Below are 17,126 nucleotides of genomic sequence, written 5' to 3'. Positions count from 1 at the left end.
CAATAGACAACTTGTGGAAATCCTTGTAAGGTCTGGTATCATGTTCTTGATGATAGTCACGATCGCGCAATGCGATGGAATGTGACTTTGGTTGGGGGTGATTGCGTGTTTATAATATCCGTTTTGCTTCTATAATGTCTTAAGGGGAAAAATCTATTCAAGCACAAAAAAAGTCGAAACCCTCCCAAAACAACCAACACCATATGGTGTTGAAGGAAAAAAATTGATAAAATAAGTTTTGAAAAAAAAAAATAGTAAAATCAAAAAATTAAAAAAAGAACTCGAAGCCAATGAGGGGCGGGAAAAGGGGGCGAGGGGAAGAGGGGATTAGAACAGCCACGCGAATACCATTTCAGGAAGAATCAGTATACTGCTGTGCCAAGGGGTGCAAAGGTTTTTGACCGATCTGTCTCTCTGATCAATCTATAGTCACTATCGTCAGGTGGTGTGACTATGATGCTCTTAGGGATGAAAAGGCCCCTTCCACATCGATCAGAGTCTCTTGAAATAAGGACTGCTAGAGGTAACCTGACTGCCTCTAGTTTGCTTCTATTTCAAGGTGAACTAGGGTAGTGCTGTGCCCATCGGTGCACATTTTCCTTCGAGGTGGTGTTGACTTTGCTTGGAAGCTTTAGGGGATGGAGAGACATTTTTGCAGATTGAGCAGTTTTTTCTTGAAATGGGGGCGGGAAGAAGTGGTTTAAGTCCTTAGACTGCTTCTTGGAGTTTCTGTTTCAAGATGAATTCGATAAGTGTTGTGCTGACTAGTACGCATTTTCCTGGTCAATTTGTAGTCACTATTGTAAAATGATCTAGCTGGATAGATACATTTTACAAATGAGCAGATTCATTTTATTTGGGGACGGGAAGAATCAGGCTTGCTTCTTGGAGTTTCTACTTCTAGATGAATTGGATAAGTGCTGTGCTAACGAGTATGGTATGATTTCCTTAACACCTTGCTCATTGCAAGTTTTTTCTTCCTTCTTCTTTTTACCCTTGCCAGTGACCATCATAAAAAGAAGAAGATGGGGACAGGGGAGTGAGTGGGGATGAAGGCACCTACGCTAGACTCGAATCTAGACGTAGATTGATGTAGATGTGGTGGACGGATGGATAAATGGGTGGATGTCAAAAAACTTTTCAAACAACAAATGAAATTTCGAAATGAAGTCGAAATCTGGTTAGTATCAGAGAATATGAGAATCGACTACTTTTAGGAATTTTCCTCGGGGACTCATGTGGTAATGGGTTATGAATTAGTAATGTGGAATAAGACCTTTCAGGGGGCCTTTTTGTGGATGAAACTTTGAGATCTGTTGGCTTGGGTTTGGGACTGGGGCTGGTTTTTTTCCTGGGAGAGGGAGATTTTTGGGGGCTCGGAGAACGGAGGTTTTAGTAATTTGGGAATGGAATTTGTTTGTTTGAAGATTGAGGGACGATTTTATGATATGTGTGATGTTGTGTTTTGTGAGAAGATGCTAACTGCTGTGAACTGATGTGAGGTGGTGTGAGGTGGTGTGAATCGAGTGAGATTATGTTGTATGTGGTGATGATTTTGTAAAGTTTGGGTTTTGATAGTTGAGGTGTGAGGTGAGAGATGGGAGACGTGAGGTGTGAGGTGTGATGTGACAAATGCAATTTTTTTTGAAGTATACAGGGGGATGGTTCTACATATCATTCTTGTCCTTGAGTTTGCAGCAGTATGTTTAGTACTAACAAAGATGATAGTTGAGGGCTTGTATATTGGGGTTTGTGGGGGGGATGAGTTGGAGAGGGACTTTGTGGATGGTTTGAATTTAAGGAATGAGCAGTGAGAGTTGGGGGCAGGTTGTATGTGGAATGGGGCTTAGAGGTGGAAGTCAAGGATTGATGGGGGGTTATGGAGGGTAAAATCGACGGTGAGGATGCATGCGAGATATGAGTCAAAGGATGAGACTCATATAAAGAATGGGGTTAGGGATCTAAATTCAAATTGACAATCCTATGAAGAATACATTAGGAGAGTTAGAGTCATATCGATTTGGGATATGGAGATGCTTTCGTTAAGGAAAGTCCCAATTCAAATAATGATTTGACGTGAGGCCATCGATGCCTCACCATTATACTGAGGTGAGATGATTGAAGATGTGGTTTGAATGGATGGTCTTTTTATATCATCTGGGGAGAGCGAAGGGGAGAAGAGAGAAAGTAGTGCGGAGGTGAGGAGTATTACTGGTATGGCAAAAATAGAAGGGTGAAAACCATGGTATAAGTTGGAGAAAGACCCTTGGGGTAGTTGTGGAGAGTAAGACTGAAGGTGTAGGACATGGAAAATGGGACAAGTAGAATAATAATGGGATAGTCGCTGTAGACTTGCAATTAGAATGCAATAGAAAGGTGTGGATTCTGATTGTGGGATTTATGTATATTATCTCCACTCTTTGTCCTCTTCCCTCTTCCCTCTTTTATCAAGCTCTTGAATTTCTTATTGCCTCCTCCGGAGTCGGCTAGTTTTTCGGATTTGTTGTATTCTTTTTGATGGCTTTCAAGCAATTGTTATATGTTTTGCACACACTGTAATGTTTACTCGCTCCAGCTTCCGGTAATTAACCGAGCCTTTACGTGAATTTTTGGTTTGTTTTACTCTTCCTTCAGTCCTTCTTGACTTCTATTATATGTTTGTGTTGGAAGTTTCCTTTTTCCTCTTAAGGTGCATAATTTTTCCCCTCGGGGCTGCTTCTCTTCTTTTCGATTATGAAGAATAGAGCAGGAGGTATATATTGCACACCCCATCTGGGGTCTGGAATATTACATCCGCTTGATAATAGCTGTTTCTACCCATATTTCTAATTTCCACTTCAGGTATATCGATTCTTCCACTCAAGGATTTGAATGCAACCAACGGGCACTAGTACACTTCGTCTTCGAAGTCCATTCCCTTATTCTCTCCAAACTCCATCCTGATATATACTCATAATCATCTTCGTTCTTGGGTAATCGTTTCCCACCAATTCGGATCGTGTGGGATAATGCGCAGGTAGAGTTGTGAGAAACGAATTGGAAACATAGTTTGTCTGCGACACAGGCTGCTTTGCATTGTGAAAAAGATACTGGGGTACCTTTGTTGTGATATATTTTCCAGCCTTCGTCTATGTTTTCCCAATTGTTCATCTGGGGGATTAGTTGAGGGGCGATGTACTCGAATAGGTCTTTGAAGAGGAATGGTTGCTGTGTGGATTTATTTAGTAAGGTGTGGACTTTGAATGGGGGTGTTGGAAATGTGTTCATATAGGTATTTCTCATATGAGTAGGAGAGTTTCAGAGTTCATAATGTATTCTATTTTCATTACTTGTTCGGGATGTAAGGGGGTAAAACAAAATTTATATACCATGCTCCTTGTGCGGGCTTTCCAATTTTCGATCCATAGCCATAAGTCTTCCATATCTGTCCCAGCGAGGTGATGCAATGAAAGTACTGGTTCACACCAGATTTCGCTCCCAAAGCCAACAGTTGATGGTGCCTCTCCATTAAACATTGGCCAGTAGCCTTTCAGCGTGATGCCTATCTTCTTTAGTGCTTTTGCAAGAGCCTCGTCACCACAACACAAGGCCGTTGTGTTGACACCGAATTGACTATACATCGCCTCTCTATCTCTTTCCATATCATGCAAATTAAGTGACTCCAAAGCACTATATGAGAGAACATATGCACTACCACCATGAGCAAATGGTGCTTTAGGATCAGCCCAGACAGGACTTCCCATGTATAGTTTCTTCTGGGGATCCGAATTCTCCAATAATACAAAAAGATTATCCCATTCGACAAAAGTGTCTGTATCAATGAACACATACCATTTTCTTCTTGGAAGCGTGCTGTTAGTTTCTCCCAACATTTTCCAAATCTTCCGCTTTATAGCCATATTCTTGTACTTAGCCAATTTCCATCCACCTTCAAGCTCCCTGGTATCTTTACTCAGTCGTTGATACCTCTGCAACTCGTCATAAAAAGCGAATTCAGGGTAATCCTTTCGTTCTCGTATCGAAATATCCGCTAACGCATCATGAACATGAAAAGACCTGACCTCTTCTTCTAAATCTGAAAAGATCAAAATATTCTGACGAGGAACCTCAGACATCATAGTCGCAAGTTGGTACTGAAGCCTACTTTGGGGTTCCGAGCCACCGGTTTCTATCACGATTTGCACATCAGGTGCGATGGAGGCTCGCGACGCCGTACATGTTTTGCTAAATGGGCTAAATGGGGAGAATTCGTGACAGCTGCGATCCCAGGCCCAGGTATCGAAGCGGCGTTTGGGGAAATTGGGGAGGGGGATTCTAGTTGCGAGGAGGAAGGTGAGGAGGATACATAGGGTGGTTTTGAGGAACTTGTATCTTCGGGAGCGTATTGGGTTGCGAAGAATCATTGTTGGATACTGGGATGGCTGTAGGAGATGTGAGTTTTTTCGACACGACTAGAGCTGATGAGTTTTATTCATTGTGAGGGCAAAGAAGAGGAGGAGAAGCGCATTCGATGCTTAAAGTGTATGGAGGTAGCCATGGTCTGTCTGTATACAACACGAGAGAAACATTATCGAATCTAGCGTACACCCGACAATTTGGGTCGTAAGTGGTGGTTGTCATTAATAATCATCAATTTCTCACTGATCAACCATCCAATCTTTCAATACACAGCGCAAATAACACTCCGTCGTGAGAATCATTTTCCAAAATCTGACTGTGCCGCTAATATAGACAAGGCCACGAGCGGGGCGAAACAGGCAGTATTTTGCTCGCCGTGCCAAGATAGGCAGTCCGCCGAGATGCATAGTTGTGTGATCCTTGCAACATATCATACTTCGTACATATCTTGGAGGTCTGTTATTTTCCTCTTGTGCTTTCTGGGATTGTTCGATTTGATCCATTTTTCTGGCTCGTCGTATTGGTGAGAAAGAGTTCCACTTTTGAGGCCAAAGAATTTACTCCGTACATGGTTATCGAAATTACCCCATCAGAAGAGAGAAGAGAATCCATCAGCCCTATAGGGGGTTTGAAGTTAGTTTGTTTTTCTCCCAGATGAAGCTTTTTGATGGATATATATATATATATCAAATACTTAAAATGATAGCCAACAATACTGATCTATTGAACGTGATACCTAGTAAAAATAAGGCATCGAAGTACGAATGATTTTTTAGAAAAAAACGTGAGATTGTTATCCGGACAATACAGACATACAATTTCCCCAAAGACAGAGTAGTATTCTCTAAACAGTCAACTCCGTTGATCTTCCTCGTACTCGCTAAATACCTAATACTAGTGCTGACATGAGGCATTTAAAAACTGATATTCTTACTCGCAAATTTGAAGGCTGTGTCTGAATGCATTGCGATGGTAAGTTGAGGTATTCTGAGTGATTGTTGAAGGGTTTCCGGATGCTGTTTCCGAAGATGTGGGTTTGGAATTCTTTGGATGTGGGATGTCAGCACATGGTATGGTAAGTGGTTTTGGGGGTGAAAGAGAGTCGATATGCATTATGAGGTCATCGTATCGGTTTTATTGGTAGGGTACTTTAATAATCTTGTCATTCCGTGTACTAATGGGTAGTAGAACCCTATTCGCGAGGGGTTAAGCGAGGAGTTTACTCCTCGTGAAGTATGAATCACTCATGTTCGTAAAATCACAATCAATTCTCTAATATTATGTGTTACAGCATCTCTTTATCATTGAAAAGGTATTTCAGAGGTCACTTTATATGTGTCATACAGCTTGCATATTTCATATAAATGGTTTTTCTTGACTTCAGTATTGTTACTACTTTTCTATCGATTCTTGATTTTAAATATGTACCATGGAGAGTATATCCGTGAGTTTCTTCGGTGTGCTTAATTGAGAGAAGAAGGAAATCAAAAGTTCAGAGATGATACACCAGTGGTACATTCATCTGAGGAGTTAAGAGAATATTTTAGATATGCTCGAGGTGTTAATACAATCTTCTTCTGTTAGGCAGAATTAGAATGTATAATTTTAGAATTCAGTGGTTCTAATGTTACATAGAGTATAATCCTGGCTAGATTGTGAGTTTCAAAAGCTGTTCAAACTTTGGATCTATCAAGAACTTGGTACGATTTGCTCTGCTACTATTAAGTTCTATGAATTAAGACAAAGCTCGAAAGAATTGGAAATCAAAAGCCCTCTAATGGCCAGTTGTTAAAAAATGATTGGTTGTACCATTGGTGAATTCGATGTGTTTCTGCCGCACATATTTGGTCACCGAACTCGATAGAAATTTATTAAATATAATAAAACCCTTTCCAACGAATTTGCAATATTGTCACAAAATCCAAACACCATCAAATGTCTGATAGACTCTTACCAAGCTACGGACAATATCACAACAAATTCCTCGATCGTGCTTTCAACGGCTGTACACCAATACCTACAGCTACTTTTTGATATCATTTCTCGCGGCGATTCACTGCATGATCCAGTTACCATGGATATCTTGAATTACTCAGACTATAACCAGACCGGACTTATAGATGAAACGAACTCATCTCATCCAATAAAACTTTCACTCAAGATCTTCTTTTCCATATTTGTATTCCTCCTCGACATAAATTCTCCAACGCTGTATCCCGTTATCAACGCCTGCTCTCTCCTGCTCTATGTATACATGGAGTTCACGAGTCCAACATACGGCACGGCTTTTCCCAGGCCTCCTGAAATCGAGCAAAATTCGACCAAGTTCCTTCGACACATCCTATTCACAATCGACTCCTCATTGAAATTTATCGATTCACAGGCTCCGGAACAGAGAGTGTTGTCTGGTTTAATGGTTGTCTATAATGGTGTCAATGCGTACTATTATGGTCGGAGAAAGGACAACGTTGAGAATGGATCCGTGGAAGTGCTAGAAGTGGGAAAGAGCACGATGAATGTGGAGGATCAAGAGATGGAGATGAAGATGGAAGTTCTGGTACCAGGGAGATATAACATGGGGGTAAATGTGAACTTGGAAGCCTGATGGATGATGAGGGGCGAGATTGAAGAGATAAACTTGGAACTACGAACGTTGGAAACTCGAAGGTGTAACATATTTGCTTATTTTTATCGTTAAACGCTACCATGGTATCGACTGACTAATCGTTAGGATAGATTTGAAAGTTGGATATATTGGAACTCGCATGGGCTGCCATGCCAATCTGTTATCATTATTTTAAGAAACGTTAGCTTGGTCTAGATTTGGTTTTGAGAATTTGAAAACATCATGGGGGTCTCTTTCAATCGATTTCTTGCCTCTTGAGTCAGTGCTTGTGATTTTAAAAAGGCTAAACTGAAGTACTTGGAGAGAATAGTTGCAATGAAATAATAAGTGGTAGAATGTCAGCGAATATGAGAACATTAATGCAAAGCCTTGGTATGGTTGAAGGTCATGATGTGAATCTTCTTCAAGAATGTTCACGAAGCTATGAGAGTCAGGCATATACGTGTTCACAGACTTGGATGGAATAATCTAAGTTCAATCAATACTGTGAATGAAACCTTAACACGCTTTGATTAAAGCTCACTGGCTTACTTATTTAAAATCTTTTTGTGAACTTTGCCCTTATAAGCCTTTGCATAAAGAACTCCACAACATCTGCAACAAGAACAATCAAACTGCAGAAACTTTTGAACACAACCTCAAGAGCGACATGGACCAAAGAATATTTATCAACGTCACGAAAATCACCACATCGATTTTTGACAACATTTTCATGAATTTGAGAGCTCAACAAATGGCTTCGAATATCTCTTTCGAGGGCCAGATTCCCAAGACTCTCATTCGTGATACACAGCGTGATTCCGGTAGCAACGACAGCCTTAAAGTTTACTTCATTGCATTCTGCTTACTTGCAATGTTATTCGGGACTTTGTACGGCATTTACATGTGTATCATATTTATGACCGCAGCGGTGATAGTATGTCACCGAAGTTGTTTGAAGATCGAATTGAAGAAGACTGTTAAAAAAAGTGGACAAAATTGATAGGAAGATTCAGATGAAGGACATGGAGATCAAGATGAATAAAATGGAGATGAAGATTGATGATCTTGAGGGAAAGGTGGATGAGAAACTCACCCAAGAGCGACTTGATTATCAAAATGATATGATGAATTGGAAGACGCAGGCACAAAAGGAGAAAAATGACTTAGAGGTCGAAATTCCGAAGCTCCGGAATAAAATTGATCGACTTGAGCAAGAGTTGAAGGAGGTTCTCGTGTACAATATATGGAGGCGAGGGCGAAGATAATACAGTAGGTAAGATTACATGACCCTTTCCATTCAATTGATACCGATTAATTAAAGTACCACTAGGCAACCCCGAGATTTCGACACGAGATATTTCGACTCTTCTTTCTCCAGATAACCGACATTTGCTATGTTCAACAATCTCACGAACGATGCATATACGCTGAATATGCGCTTTGGCATATTTCTTTGGCCAGCCTGAGGACATGCGAGGATGGGTGGGCTTTGTGATGAAGTGGATATTATGATATCAGAGGCCTCAATGATGGATGAGTTGTATGTTGACAAGGCGTCTTCATTCGACTTTTTTCAAGTAGTTCAATGAAATACTCCTGCTTTTCTTGCTACATTTACAATGTCTTCGTATAATTTCGTACAATGAAAAGGTGCTGCGCAGAAGTTTGACCGGCGCTTGCCCTTTGCTGAGAAACATACGTATCGATAGTCTCGATTCGATGATTCGGCAATATCACCTTGGAAAGATGTTCTCCATTTGTCGGATAAAACCCTATTTCTAGGTGCCAACTACCTAGTCATCTTCAAACTCGCCTAGCTTTCTGGAATGCTGAGCTACTCTACCGAGTCCAATACAAGCTTTTAGCATTGACTTCTATGCTATTTACGTAGGTAATGCTAGAACATGTCCAGAAGTGAAAACGCTAGAATAAAAGCGCAAAGTAACATTCAATACAAAATAGCGGGTTCTCCGGACGCTTTCCAGATTGATTTGGATCTGCGGGTGTATGAGCTGTTCTGTTGGATTGTCTAGACAAGGAAGTCTCAGTTTGAACGGTTGATGTCCGATTAGCTTTAGAATAGAACGAGCGTTCTTAGTCATTATTTAGTAATTGATTCATGACAGCTACCTAATAAGTAATTAGTAAGTCGATGATATCCGAACACTCGTGACTTTAACCGAGCTTGAGACAAGCCAAGATCTGGGGAAAAGTTAATGTTACCTCGGTGTTTCGGCTTTGCAGAAAGTTGAGTGGTCCCTTCTCCACAAAGGCGCTGTGATGGATGAGCCAACCCTGATACCGCATATCTCCAGCCAACTATATTATTGATCGGTAATGTATTTAGGTAGGTGAGTTTTCCTGGCTTTCCTCCACTCTGCTTTGATTCCTACATACCATTTTGTTCAAAAGATACCTCTGAATAGTTCATTACTTTGTTGTTTCCTACAATTGACACCTCACCGACATATCCTGTAATACAAACAAAAACAAAACATGCCTACTGCATCAACATACCCCCTATTAGATATCCCACAGGTGGATCTATGGGAGTTCCTTTTCGAACGAAAAGATAGGGAATATCCTGATGATAAAGGTATCGATTACGTTCTACAGCACTAATTACTATTTTGAGAAACCAGCCTTCAAAGATCAATGACTAACTGTTTGCTTTTCTAGCAATTTACACGGATGCCGAGACGTCACGGTCGTATAATTACAAGCAACTGCGTGATACTGCGATAGAGTTTGGAAAAGGTCTAAAAGCTGTTTGGGAATGGAAGAAGGGCGATGTACTTGCACTTTACACACCAAATTGTATCGACACTCCTGCGATTCTCTGGGGAACGCATTGGGCCGGCGGAATAGTCTCTCCCGCGAATCCCGGATACACTGTCGACGAATTGACCTTTCAATTGAAGGATTCCGGTGCAAAGGGAATTGTTACACAGAAGCCATTCCTAAAAGAAGCACAAGCAGCTGCTAAAAATGCCGGTATACCCGAAGATAGGATAATTCTGGTGGGTGATGGAAGGGATGAGACACACCGATTTAAGCACTTCACGAACGTGCGAAATTTGGCGGGAACATCGAGATATAGGAGGACGAAGAGTAAGCCAGAGGATTTAGCATTCTTGGTTTACAGTAGTGGCACGACTGGTCACCCGAAAGGAGTCATGCTTACGCATGGAAACATTGTTGCAAATACCTCCATGGGAAATGCAGCTGAAGGGGGCAACTTAAGTTGGAAAGGCGGGAAGGATGGCAAAGGAGACAAACTTTTGGCCGTTCTCCCCTTTTTCCACATCTATGTAAGTCACTTCGCTACTGCAAGCCTTCCGGTTTTGCTAACTATCTTCAGGGGTTGACGTGCATTATTCACTTCTCTCTCTATATGGGTTTGGAGTGCATTGTAATGGAGAAATTCGAGTTGGATAAATTTTGTCAAACAATACAGAACCATGGGGTCACGTTTGCTTACGTGGTTCCCCCTATTGTTCTCATGCTTGGAAAGAGCCCAGTAGTTTCTAAATATGATCTTTCTTCCATTAGGATGATGAGCTCAGGTGCGGCGCCTTTGACACGAGAACTTGTTGATGCTGTATATGCTCGTCTCAAGATACCAATCAAGCAAGGTTATGGTCTTAGCGAAACAAGTCCTACCACTCATATTCAGCCTTGGGAAGATTGGGATAAATATCCAGGTTCTGTCGGACGTCTACTACCAAACCAAGTAGCAAAGTATATGAACTCCGAAGAAAAGGAGGTTCCTGCAGGACAGACTGGTGAGCTGTGGATTAAGGGCCCTAATGTTTTCAAAGGCTATCTGAAGAATCCCGAGGGTACCAAGAACGCGTTAACAGAGGATGGATATTTCAAAACTGGAGATGTGGGACATCAGGATAAAGATGGCAATTTTTATATCACCGATCGAGTCAAGGAATTGATCAAGTACAAAGGTTTCCAAGTACCACCGGCAGAGTTAGAAGGTCTCCTCATCTCTCACGAAGACATAGACGATGTTGCAGTGATTGGTATCTACAATGAAGAACAAGCAACAGAAGTACCGAGAGCTTATGTTGTTCCAAGGAAAGGAGTTGCGGGCAATAAAGAAGAGGAAAAGAAGATCATGGCATGGTTGCAAGCGAAGGTCGCGAGTCATAAGAGGTTAAGGGGCGGAGTCAAATTTGTGGATGTAATTCCTAAGAGTCCGAGTGGAAAGATTCTGAGAAGACTTTTGAAGGATCAGGCATTGAAAGAAGGGGAAAAGGCGAAGTTGTAGAATGGGATCACATGCATGTAGGTATTGAAACTTTTAGACTTTTCTTCTGTGGGAAATATTGTATGATTCAGATATCTATCTCGAGATATCTGATTTGCTTTTTATCATTTCTATTTGTTCTCACATCGGGATGTAATAATATGAGACTTCCCGAAATCCGGGCACGTGCCGGGGTCGGCTTGAGGTCGGGCAGTAAAATCGGAATCTCGGTGGTGCGGCCGCGTCATAATTTAATTCTATCAACCACAATTGATTATTCATGAGGCTCACGACTTGTGAATTTGGTCAAAATAGTAATTGTTTGCTCGACGAAAACATGGCAATCATTCGTTCTCCAGCAATCCGTCGCATCATCTCGGGTGCGCCACCTTATCTGCGAGCTTCGCAAAGAAGATGGGCACAAGTTCATGATGTCCGGTTCTTGGCCACTCAGCAATCAGACCGAGTGCTGGAAAAGTACAGGGAGAAGCTTGAACAAAAAGCCAGAGAGTGAGAAGCTGAAATTCAGTAGATAGTATGCCTATAGCTTATAAAACTTATAGGGAAGGTCTGCGAGACGCCAATGAACTAAAAGAAGCCTACAAATCCAAAATCGAAGAGCTGAAAAAGAAAGCTACCGTTGCTATTCCTACTCCTACGAATGCCCCTCCCACCCCACCACCATCTCCAACTACTTCGTCACCTTTTCCTGCACCTCCACCACCGCCTCAAGCCCCATCCGAGAAAGCTTCTTCTTCTTCAACTCCTGGGCTGAAGACTTTATCCTCATACCTGGACCTCGAGAAGGTCCGCGATTTACCACAAGAAAAGATTGAGGCACTCTGGCGATTCCGACATGCCAGCGATCCCAGATCATTGTGCGCAGTCATCCCCCTAGATACATATAAAACGATTGAGAAGACCGCGAAGAAATTCCCTCACTTCATTCTGCCACTTCCAAAGGAGGGACAAGGTGCCGAAATCCATTTCTTACAATGGACTTTCCCGGCGGAGAATACCGTCACTGTCCTGTTCACACATCTTGCGGAATATAAATTGAGAGGAGAATACAGTCAAGCGCATACTACAATCACACATCATCTAGAATTAGAGAAAGAGAAAGGCTTGGTGCTGTTACAGGGTCAGGTCGTTGAAGGAAGAGGTGTCAGCGTCGATGAAGCGAAATGGTTGATTATGTGTTTACAGAAGTTTTATGGTCCGGTTGGAGAGAAGAGTGATAGACGTCGATTATTAGAGATGTTTGGAAGAGGTGATCCGGCTTTCAAAGTAGAGGATTTGGTCGAGGAAGCCGAGAAAATTATATAGAAGTCTCCAGATGTTAACGAATTGTACGATACGAACAGACGACTTGAGATGTGATCTGGGGCTGGAGTTTGGCTCATTCTTGTAAGCATGTAATAATTCTTCTCTCCGATAATAAGTGTCACAGTGTGTGGAATAGAATGTACTGAGTTTGCAAGTTCCGAAGGAAGAGGATGACCATGCGGAAGCTTAATCTGTTTCTCACACTTGCTCGAATGGAACACGGCATTTCACAATCATCGGACATTAAATCAACACTGCAGCATGCAATGCTACTTCAGAAATATCACAAAATGATCATACATGTCAGGAGGCGGCCATAGTCTGTTCCGTATTTTCGACTGGTGGATTCGAATGACCCGTTTTCGAACTCCTCAAGTGATAATGCAGCATTGCCGACGTCTCATCGGCTATATTATAACATATCGAGCACCACGGCGGATTCAATGAAGTTTAAACATCGCCAAATCATGTATCGGTAGGAAAATATTATTTTGATCTTGAATTTAGTCTATACAATTGTCCCATATCTCTCACAATCATATCAAATTCTGCAAAACGAATGCTAAAACAGACTAGAAGGTCCTCCCTCATCGAGATTTCTGACCCTCCACCACTTACTTCATTTCCAATCCGCCATTCCGTAAGGGTTAGAATCACACACTGGGACTTTGACTTTACTCGTGTTAGCATTGGTGACATTGGCAACAACTTCATCAGGATCCACCACATAAAGAATCTCCGCTTCCTCTTCAAATGGTTCGTCGACCGGTCTCTCTACCGCAACAACCTCATCTCCATCGTCTCCATCAAGAGCAGGTGAGTATTTCTCAAGATAGTTATCAGTATAATATACTCTCGTATCAATAACCCCATCCCAATCCTCTTCCAACCAAACCACCGTCCAATCCGCAAATATCGGTTCCATCTCCAACTTATCCTCTTCTCGAAATAAAACTGCGCCGCATTCCTTCAACGATTTCTTGATCCGTATAATGTATCGCTCGATTCGGTGGTGAAAATTCGCGATGATCTCTTTGTCGAAACTGGGGTCGAGACAACCTAGAGTGTTCAAGAGTTCTTGGAAAGCGACGAACTTGCCGCGTGTTCCAGCTGCGTGGTTTACTCGCATCCAGATGGTGATAGCTTTTTTCTCTTTGGGCCCAAAGGGCTTGACAGGATCTCGAGGTGGGGATTTTGGTAGTGACGGATTTGTGGGATCGAATTCCTTGGTGATAAGTTCGGATTCCGGCTCGTCATCTGGATTGTCTGGTTGTATTTGACCATCGACAACATTGCTCTCTGCATCCTCGAGCTCTTTGAGAGACTTTTGTGCTCTTGACTTTGGTTGCGGAGCATTGATGGGTACAAATTGGTTTGTGCGAGGTGTTGGGTTTGCGATTGCCCTTGTGTTCGTCTTGGTCTTGGTCTTGATCATCGCCTCATCTATATCGTTTGATCGCTTCCGAATAGCAGCGACTTCTTTTTCTGCAATTTCGGATTTGCTGGACGCATCTTGTGCTGGTGGTGCGGGTGCTAATTGTGCTGGCTTTGCTGCTAATTTGCACAATTTAGGCTTTGGAGCAATAATTTTCCTCGCGGGAGGTACTGCGTCTGTCTTTATCTTTGTCTCTGGCTTGGTCTTGCTCGGTGTATTGTCCACGCAGGCGGAGGTTGTGGACTTGTCAGATTCTGGGCTAACAGGCGAAAGCTTGTTCTTTGCCTCTATAGAAAGACTGACTGATTGTTTTCCGGGCGCTTTGACAGACTTTTCCAATATCAATGGAGTCTCCTTGACCTCTGGTTTCTTCTTCTCCTTGTTCGGCGCGTCATCTACAGAGCCGGTTGTGGTAGGCTTCTGAGACTTAACCCTGGTTGGTGAACTTTTCTTCTTATCTTCTTTCTCTGAACGATCGAATGTTTGTTTTGGGGTCGCTTTTGAGGATACTTTGGCTGCTTTTGCACCTTGCTTGAGCGTGAGGATAATCTTCAACTTGGGTATTGGTTTGATAGCCTCGGTGTTGGTATTATCAGTTTCCGTTTTGCTCAATGTCTTCTCTGCAGGAATTGAGGTAGCGGACGTAGGAGACGCGCCATTGACACGAGTGCGTTTAGGTTGACGTGACTCTGCGGAAGAACTGACGGTTCGCTTTTTCGAAATCTTGGGAGGCATTTTATTTGTACAATAAAGTTGAATAATTTGATAAATTTGATTCAACTACTTTATTCTTTCGAATCGATGATAATAGAAATCAAATTCTGGTCGAAAAGGAGGAGTGTGTTGATATATGGAAGTCGTTGTAATTGAAAATTGCCCGGGTTATTCACAGGAGGGATAGCTACAAGAGGCTCTTATAAGAGATTTTAGAGATGGGGGTGGCAGGTTCAAGTTTTTACGGCATGGTAGATACGGCGACTTATGACGACGCTAGCGTGTGTTTTTTAAGATCACGAAATCCATTTTATTTTATTTTACGGTTGACCGTGGGCGGAACTGAAGGTGGTGGAAAGCGGTATGGGATGGGGTTGAGAAGTGAAGAGAAGAGAAGAGAAGTTGAAGTGAATCTTCGAGATGAAACGAGGTTATGTTCGATGCCTAGCCGAGTATGATGGATGTAGGCTGTAGGCGAAGGTGATAGTACGGTCATGTTTCTGTTCGGTTTCTGTGATGAACACTGTCGTCTTTAAGTTTTGATTTGAATATGGTGGCTGTTTGGGTTTGAAATGGTATTTGAAGTGATGGGTGTGTTTTGCTCAGTTTTGTAGAATTATATAGGCTGTGTGTATATTCTGAGCGGGCGGGATTAAAGTATTTCGTTTCATGCTCGGTCAATCTCATCTAATCTGCCACATGTTTTTCAAGACCATCAGTAGCTAGTGTTTTGGTGCTATCATCTAATATTCTTGGGCATATTTGCTTCACATTTCATATCCAACTTTTGTCATCGTCTCCTCATACAGTATATATGCCTTTTTTTTCGGGCCAATCTCTCCAAATAAGTGTCATCCTGTTAAATCTAAATGCTCGCAGAGGCGCTCGGTAATGCATGACGGAACATCAAGGTAAGGATAAGGATGTAAACGAGAATGAAGTCACTACACCAGGCAGCTAAGACCAACAGCTATGTACCTTTTATCTATTATTAGCATTAAGACTAATAAGCTAAAATTTTGTGATTGGAAAGCTCGCTGCTCTCTGAAGTTGCGTTTTTCATTACGGCATTTCTTCGCTACGATCTATGAGCGTATCTCGCTACGGCAAGACACTCGTTTGAATACATTTTCGATGCCATCATTTCGTATGATGTGAGATAATTTGATAATGCGAGTATCTTCTAATGAGGCTAAACTGCTAAAACTTTCTGCCAATCTAGATGTGGCCTGTATCCCACTCGGACTGACATGTAACAAAGGAAATTTAACGGGAGCTATATCCATCCTATGACAAGATTGAATGTGACAAGTTGTCACTATTCCGTAAAATATATACATAGTTTGCTAAGCCAAAACACTGGATGTCTCTATGAGCTCGACAATTGGCTGTGATATCTGGGGTTTAGACTGCTCGGTACCCAGTCAATGTAAGCCATTCGGGAAGATAATCAAATGCTCTATTGATGATATTTTGTTAGCTTCTGAATCATGCGGTGCGTATCTCATTCGCGTTATAGTAACATGCATTAGATAGATCGCAGACTCAAGCGCTGAAGTTTATCGATATCCCGTCAATCACAAGATTACAGAATCTATATAAGAGTTTAGGCCCCAGCTTATCGTATATTAAGCGAAAACACACCAAAAACCCTCATTTTGTAACGAACCTAACAAACGTTTAAAGATCAACCTTAGAATTAAAAGCTATAGAACTAAAGAGAGTATATTATAGAGCTATATATACGATCGGCTTGGAGCTTAATATTGTACTAGTCTGATCGGATGCGATTATATGTATATTATAATACTACCCCTTTCTTTTAAAGAATTCATTTCGAATTTATTTTAAATAAATAATCTAAGTATAAAATATAATCAATAAAATTCTTTTTCATTATTATTATTATCATTTTCTTTATTGATTTTTTATAAAATATTTTGAAAGGCTAGATGTATTATTATTAAATAAAAAGTGTTGATAGAAGTTTATGCTTTTTTTAAGTAATCTTTAAAATATTGATTGTTGATTATTTTATTTAGGTTCTTATTATTATTATTGTTATTATAGAAATCAATAGAAGTGAGTGTAATAATTAGAACAGGTTCTTTTCAATCTCAAGCGTTTTAATATAAATCAAATAGGTAGAATTATACCTAATAAAAAGCACTTTTATATTAAACATACTTGTTTTCTTTATATAATTGAGTTCTTTTAACAATAGAAAACTCAAGTGTTCTAGTATAAGGTGGGATTGGGGTACAATCGGCTTTATTCAAAAAAGTATCAAAAATATTAAGAATATTAAAATTACTAATATCCATTGAATTATAATTTTAAAAGTGAAATAGATTTTATAATAAATATAGAGTTTTACATTTATT

The 17,126-nt window shown here is 41.1% G+C and overlaps 6 protein-coding genes across 6 annotated transcripts; 4 read left to right on the top strand and 2 right to left on the bottom strand.

The window, feature by feature from the left end:
• Positions 1–2,422: 2,422 nt before the first annotated feature.
• EAF01_010059 (uncharacterized protein) lies at positions 2,423–4,939 on the bottom strand. The gene is made up of 2 exons (XM_038918316.1): positions 3,369–4,939; positions 2,423–3,207 (listed from the first exon to the last, which is right to left on the bottom strand). Exons 1-2 carry the CDS (start codon positions 4,401–4,403, stop codon positions 2,860–2,862), a joined length of 1,383 nt encoding a protein of 460 aa, XP_038766286.1. The 5' UTR covers positions 4,404–4,939; the 3' UTR covers positions 2,423–2,859.
• A 1,713-nt stretch (positions 4,940–6,652) lies between these two features.
• Positions 6,653–7,003, top strand: EAF01_010058 (uncharacterized protein; the record flags this gene model as incomplete). Its single annotated transcript, XM_038918315.1, has 1 exon — positions 6,653–7,003. The coding sequence occupies one exon, from the start codon at positions 6,653–6,655 to the stop codon at positions 7,001–7,003; it is 351 nt and encodes a 116-aa protein (XP_038766285.1).
• Positions 7,004–8,049: 1,046 nt separating this feature from the next.
• EAF01_010057 (uncharacterized protein) lies at positions 8,050–8,271 on the top strand (the record flags this gene model as incomplete). The annotated part of the gene is made up of 1 exon (XM_038918314.1): positions 8,050–8,271. One exon carries the CDS (start codon positions 8,050–8,052, stop codon positions 8,269–8,271), a length of 222 nt encoding a protein of 73 aa, XP_038766284.1.
• Positions 8,272–9,502: 1,231 nt separating this feature from the next.
• Positions 9,503–11,288, top strand: EAF01_010056 (uncharacterized protein; the record flags this gene model as incomplete). The annotated part of the gene is made up of 3 exons (XM_038918313.1): positions 9,503–9,602; positions 9,686–10,317; positions 10,368–11,288. The coding sequence occupies 3 exons, from the start codon at positions 9,503–9,505 to the stop codon at positions 11,286–11,288; spliced, it is 1,653 nt and encodes a 550-aa protein (XP_038766283.1).
• Positions 11,289–11,604: 316 nt separating this feature from the next.
• On the top strand, positions 11,605–12,593 carry EAF01_010055 (uncharacterized protein; the record flags this gene model as incomplete). Its single annotated transcript, XM_038918312.1, has 2 exons — positions 11,605–11,777; positions 11,831–12,593. 2 exons carry the CDS (start codon positions 11,605–11,607, stop codon positions 12,591–12,593), a joined length of 936 nt encoding a protein of 311 aa, XP_038766282.1.
• Positions 12,594–13,212: 619 nt separating this feature from the next.
• EAF01_010054 (uncharacterized protein) lies at positions 13,213–14,763 on the bottom strand (the record flags this gene model as incomplete). The annotated part of the gene is made up of 1 exon (XM_038918311.1): positions 13,213–14,763. One exon carries the CDS (start codon positions 14,761–14,763, stop codon positions 13,213–13,215), a length of 1,551 nt encoding a protein of 516 aa, XP_038766281.1.
• Positions 14,764–17,126: the final 2,363 nt, after the last annotated feature.

This window comes from Botrytis porri (assembly GCF_014898465.1).
Source record: "Botrytis porri strain MUCL 3234 chromosome Unknown BPOR_015, whole genome shotgun sequence".
NCBI classification, from domain to species: domain Eukaryota; kingdom Fungi; phylum Ascomycota; class Leotiomycetes; order Helotiales; family Sclerotiniaceae; genus Botrytis; species Botrytis porri.
This window is presented reverse-complemented; position numbering and strand designations above follow the sequence as displayed.